Source organism: Melozone crissalis, unplaced genomic scaffold (genome assembly GCF_028551555.1).
Source record: "Melozone crissalis strain CALT ecotype California unplaced genomic scaffold, PUWL_Pcris_2 ptg000027l_1, whole genome shotgun sequence".
Taxonomy (NCBI): Eukaryota; Metazoa; Chordata; class Aves; order Passeriformes; family Passerellidae; genus Melozone; species Melozone crissalis.
This window is the reverse complement of record NW_026535805.1, coordinates 41,699,265-41,705,264: the sequence shown is the minus strand read 5'-3', so window position 1 is coordinate 41,705,264 and position 6,000 is coordinate 41,699,265. Positions and strand designations below refer to the sequence as shown.

The 6,000-nt window shown below is 37.8% G+C and overlaps 1 protein-coding gene across 3 annotated transcripts in view; it reads right to left on the bottom strand.

Annotated features, from left to right (window-relative positions):
* Positions 1 to 1,412: 1,412 nt before the first annotated feature.
* The window catches only part of MED23 (mediator complex subunit 23), a 36,675-nt gene continuing 32,087 nt past the window's right edge, over positions 1,413 to 6,000 (bottom strand). For all 3 annotated transcript variants that reach the window (XM_054279224.1, XM_054279223.1, XM_054279225.1), the window contains 5 exons: positions 5,131 to 5,203; positions 3,793 to 4,007; positions 3,146 to 3,266; positions 2,350 to 2,481; positions 1,413 to 1,664 (listed from right to left, as the gene is read on the bottom strand). In XM_054279224.1, coding sequence (XP_054135199.1) covers positions 1,491 to 1,664; positions 2,350 to 2,481; positions 3,146 to 3,266; positions 3,793 to 4,007; positions 5,131 to 5,203 — 715 coding nt within the window. In that variant the 3' untranslated portion in view covers positions 1,413 to 1,490. The remainder of the gene's footprint in view (positions 1,665 to 2,349; positions 2,482 to 3,145; positions 3,267 to 3,792; positions 4,008 to 5,130; positions 5,204 to 6,000) is intronic.

Here is a 6,000-nt window from a genome sequence, read left to right as displayed (position 1 = left end):
AGTTGGCTTCAGACCATGGATCCAGCCTGTCCAGACCCCCCTGCAGAGCCATCCTGCCCTCCAGGTCAACATTCCTCCCTAACTTGGTGTCACCTGTGACCTGACTCAGGGTGGCCTCGATCTCTTTGTCCTGATTACTGATACAGACACCAAGCAGGACTGGCCCCAACAATGAGCCCTGGAGAACATCACTTGTGACTGGCAAGGATCAGCATAAATGTGGTTTTCTGTCAGACTGCAAGTTCATTAAAGAGCACTCACAGTTCTGTCACTCAAATTACACTTTGCAGAATTTAGGATCCAAATACAAGAACAGCAAAAAAGCAGACTAAAGAACTTCCACCCACCAAGTCACCAACTTGTTTCCATAACTGGTAAATTTTTAGAGAGATATAAATCAGGTCAGACCTGTGTTTATTAATCTGGACTCTATTTGTAACATGTTAAAACTGTCATTAACACAAAGCTGATAGAGAACCTGGGACATGGAATTATCCTTGCTATGGTCAATTCTTATTTTTAAGGTAATGAGTATAGAAAAGAAATAAATTTAACAATACTAATATGGATTTTTAAACTCTGGTGTTTTTTTAATTACAAATTTGTCCAAAAAGATGAGTATTTACATAACATTGAGCCTTTCAATTCTGTTATCAAAACCTGCTGAGCCCAGTACAGATAAACCCTAAAGCAGAGTATTATACAAATCCAAAATACAGTAAATCAGTAAAACTTATGTGATTGATTTAATAAAAACTACACCATTTCCCAAACAGGAAAGATCAAATATGAACCAGCACAGCTTGAAGTGAATATGCAGACTTCCAACAGATTCATTGGAGACAGCCTTCAGGATGTAATCCAACAGTCTACTAACTGACACTACATCAAACCCACTGAGGTGTGTTTAATGAAATCTGTACATACAAAATTTACAAATATTTTAAAAGGTTCAGTCTTAGTCTTTGGAAAGATGTCATCATTAACTCAAGAAAATTGATGCAATCTCTCTGTCTAGGAGTGTTTCCATAAAAGGGCTTAAACAGTCCTCCCAAAAGACAAAAAGGATTTAAATTCTTCTGTTGGATGAAAAAATATAAATTTTTAATAAGGCAGAACTCAAATTTTAGAAGGCTGTTTTACACACAATGAGCATCTTTTCATATGACACGCAGAAAAAAGGAAAAATCCAGATGACTCAACCCAGGATAGGGAGCAGAATATGGTAAACTCTTCATAAATCCATGTATTTGCTTGCAGAGTATCTTTACTCAGTGCTTTCAGAGAAAGGCAACATATCTCTTATCTAGTGTCTAGCATAAATAGCTAAGAAGACTGGCATGCACAGAGCTAGGCAGCTTCACGATGCAAAAAAATCAAAGCAGAAGTCTGTGTGTGGTTCTCAGTCCCAGATTTCAGATGAGATGCTGCTTCCCTTCAGTCAGTAAGAGCAGGGAGCCCTCACACCGAGGTCGGCCCAGCAGTTCATCTCACTGGGTCACTGGCAAGGCCACGTTGACGGGCACTTGGCTGGGCTGCTGTGCTGGGGACCCATTGCTGAGAGGCTGCTGGGAAACAGCTGCCTGCTCCATTTTGCTGATGTGTGTTATGAAGCGCAGCCGAAGTTTCAGAGCTGGTCTTAAGTTACAAATTATCTTCTCAACCTGTTTTAAAAAAAGAAAAAAATGCATTCACTAAAAAACAGGTGCATTTTTACATGCCACTACTGTAGACAAACATCACACTAGCACAACGAAAATGGGAAAGGTTACAGTAAATAGAGGTATTTACATAAATATTTAATTAAAAAAGCTAACTTTTGGACCTCTTTTGATAACCAATATTAAAAAAACCCTTCCTGCTGTAAGACTTGTGCACCAAAGCTTTGTAAAACAACACTTTTAAAAGTGCATACTGTTATAAGTTAGAGATAAATTGAGGGAATGATTTTTCACTGAACATGAATAAATGAAGTCTTCCTTTTGTCACATGTCAAGTTACGCTACTGAATGAGAAATTAAGTAAAACTTTAAAGAAACAGATTTAAATGAATAAAAGTTAAGAAATATCCAATAGCTTTATTTCTAGCAATAGCTCTAATAATAGTATTTCAAGCACCCTGAAGCTGTATTTTAAATTTCAGACTGTATAAATTAATCTTGCAATCTCAGATATCTAATCCACTCCATCTGAAGCTCTTCCCGCACCAACTTCCTACTTTGTATATAGAGACTAACCAACTGTTAGTAATTTGTTGTACTGCTACCTGTACTGCTACTGCTACAAAAAGATTAAATTATTATATGGGAAGAAAGGTAACTAAAGTATCAATATCTACTGTTTACTTACTTGGTCTTTCACACTGTCACCTGTAAACATGTATTTCATATGATACAAGAAATCACAAATGGGATCCATGTAGTTCAGGTGGGAGCTGTACCGATCTGCATTCAGGAGCATTTCATAAAATGCCACTCCAATCTGATTACACAGACACAAAGAGCAAGGCAAATAAAAATGGGTTCTATAACGCTTTATATTAACAATATAAGAAATATGTGCTGCTTTTTAAGTAGCTATGATTCCTAACAATTTACTTTCTTACATGGAAGAATGGACAGGTCTAAGTCATCCCATTATGCTTCACCAAATGATTCTGAAGTTAAGCTCTTCTTTCTAGGGGGGGGTCTCTGATATCTGACATTTTTCAGCTAATCTGCCTATGGGTGAGCTCCATCTCTTTTTTCCTCCCTTAACCTTATCCACACTGAAATGAATGTAAGAAACAGTTCATGTTCCTCCATTATCATAATTCACCTCTTACATACTCCCAGGAAGTAAGCCTGAAGTATATTTTGCAAGTAGTTTGAGAGCCAAAGAAAGCATCTATTGCTTGATATTTCTGGAGATTTGTTTCTTTTTTGCTTAAAAAGAAATGTACTAGGTGTTTTATCCAACAGGATTTCAGTTAACAGGGTAAGGTGAATACCAACTCAGCAACTCAAATCCTTGCAATTACTGTTTAATCTGTATAGAACTTAATTCTGAGTATCTACTATGGATTTCTGTCCATTCTGATTCACGAGTTAATTGCAAAAGTAAAAGAATCCACACAGTATAAAGCAAACCATGAGCCAGACTTTACCTCTATCATGCACCGTGTCCTCTCCTGCTGGAACCGCTGCAGGAAAGGGCCAACGAGGTGGTACACATAGAGCAACTGGAACTCTGTTTTCACAATGGGTATCAAAGCTTCTGTGAGGAACCTGCAGTATGTCAAGACATGTACTACATCAGCTGTTTGGTTATTTGGGCTTCTTTATTTCTTTCACCTGTACCAAATTGTAGCCAAAACATCACAGTCTCTCTCACAGATTTAGACCTTTATTTCAGGAACAAAACCAGTGTGCCTCTGGAAATATGAGCTATTCAAAATAGGGCAGCTCTAGAATTAGGAGTAGTATTTACTGTTACAGTTGCAGATGCTTTAGGAACATTCTACAGTCCATGCTTTAAGAAAAAATTTAATTAACAAAAGCATGAAAGCTAATCTAGATTTAAAAAGGCTTATTAAAGGCAGTCACATTACATGACAGCCCTAAGGCCTACAGACAACCAGTTATGTCAATGGAAGAGGGAGCTGGAAAAAACCTTATGATCCATCTGGCAAGTCCTAGAGCTCCCCTGTACATATTTATTCACTGGTATAACTGCTATAGGTAGACCTTTGTTATCCACATTATGTGTGGAATTTGAAAGACAAATTGCATTATCAAATATCATTGCACCTACTTAGGAATGAGAGAAAGCTGTCCAATGCTGGAATGATGCCAGACTGCATGTGCCAAAGCCAAAGTGTAGCTACAACTCATCTCAGAGTAAGACTGGTGACACGCTGTGAAGTCAAACAGCTGGAATGGGTAACCAACCCACTCTGTCTCTGATGTCAAGCTGGGACTGTTGATGACATTCACAATGCAATCATGGAGAACAATCCAGTATGGTTCCTGGGAGAAAAAACAAAAACAACAGAACAAACCCAAAAATTCAGAATTGTTTATAAAAAGAACATCACCTAAGACACTGCTTACTTAGCTTTTTCTGCTATTATGGCATTTCTAAAATGTGTATATATAGATACAGAAGCATATGTATATAGGCATATATAGGAAACTATTATAAATGTCACATGGTACTGAAATGGTAGTTGATAACCATGAAGATGAAAATTTAAGATGCATGGTACAGAAAGCATCTATGTTAGTGGGTATGGCCACACTCAAGGGTGTGGCATAAAAAGATATATGTCACATATTTAATTATTTAATTGCCTGATATAAAAGAAGCAAAGACAAGGCAAAAAGCCTTAGTGAAAGAGGTCTGAGAATTATCTAGTTTTCTGAGTGAAAGGACAAACAGACAAAAAAATCGAGATGGAAACAGGAAATAAAAAAGGTACAAAAGACAAAGAATATAGATGAAGAAACAAGGAGATGAAACAGGAAGAATAAGTAGCATTATAAAAATAATTAGGATTAAATTCATGTTGGCTTCCCTCCAAGAAGAGGAACTATTTTTTGGGGAAGAGAGGTCACAAGCTGTGACACATATAAGCAACACATATGGCTCAGGCAGTCTTTGTGAAGTACCAAGAGCCATGATATTCAGAAGATCAAAGTTTCTACTGATACACAAACTGCAGTACTGCAGACATTTCCTTTTGCAATCTCAGCCACATCTCATTTACATGGTTAAGAACTACAGGATGTGAAAGGCAAGCAATAATTGAAAAATAACTTTGCATTAGAACCTTTATAAATCTTCCTATTACATAGCTCCAATTTTCAATACCACACATAAGGCATTTAACTAAATAGTTAAGCAAGAGGGATTTAATTCTTTTCATCCCAGCCTCAAAATATGATAGAAAAACAAAACACCTGATCAATTTTTCTATGCTAGAGGAGTAGATTTTTCTCAAACATGCATGCAGCCTTGTGAATAGCTTGCTGTTGGCAAGATGTTGGTACAGATGTTGGCTGTAGGTTTTTACAATGAATTCTAGAGAGATGATAAATGTTTCATGGAAGAGTAATTTTTTTTATTTAAAAGTACAACATATTGACTCACTGGTAAGGCTGTGATAATCAGTCCAATTGCATTCATCCAAGCCGTGATGTTCTCTCTTGGCACCAGGGGCTGACTAGAGACAAAGAAAAAGAAAACTAAAGCTCCAAAGTACTCAACTGCAATTTGTGCTGCTCATGCATCTACAGACCAGGTATACTTACACCAAGAATGTTTGTCAATTTGAGAGAACTACAAGACACACATAGGCATTTACAGAGCCAAAAGATGGTATAAATGCTATTGGGATGTTGTGTGCAAAAATTTATGCAGGTGTGTTTTGCACAGCAGGTTTTGCACACATTAGCAGCAGGTTTCCTTCAAAGGCTTCAAACTTCCTTCCTTAAGCTTTAGTGCCTAAGGGTTTTTTGTCCCTTTATTGACTCCTTACCTTCATATGCCCCAAACAGAGCTAACAATAATATATTACTAAGCCAAATAAGGGTTTACCCAAGCAATTCCAGCTTGTCATTGCTCAGTGACATCAACTGAATGGCTACAAGAATATCAGGTCCTGTCTCTGACCACAGTTTTTTCAGTGGTTGCTCAAGAAGCAGCCACAGGTCAAATTCAACACATCATGACAAAAGGTCAGCCTTGGCACATCACTCTTTCAAAGTACTTCTGACCTAAATCAGCATCAGGAAGGTTCAGAGTCCTGCCAATGATTCCTGTCCCTTTCTTTGCACTCAAAGATGCTGTAGCATCAACTGTACTCCTCTCAGCACAGCTCAAAGAATAACAGACTTTGTCCAGGCCTTCCTGCTGAGCCCAATGGATAAGACCTTTGCCTGCATGATGTCTTCCCTCTAACTTTTATGTGCACTGTGCCATGTCAACTGTTCCTGAAGCACACAATCCACTACAACACAG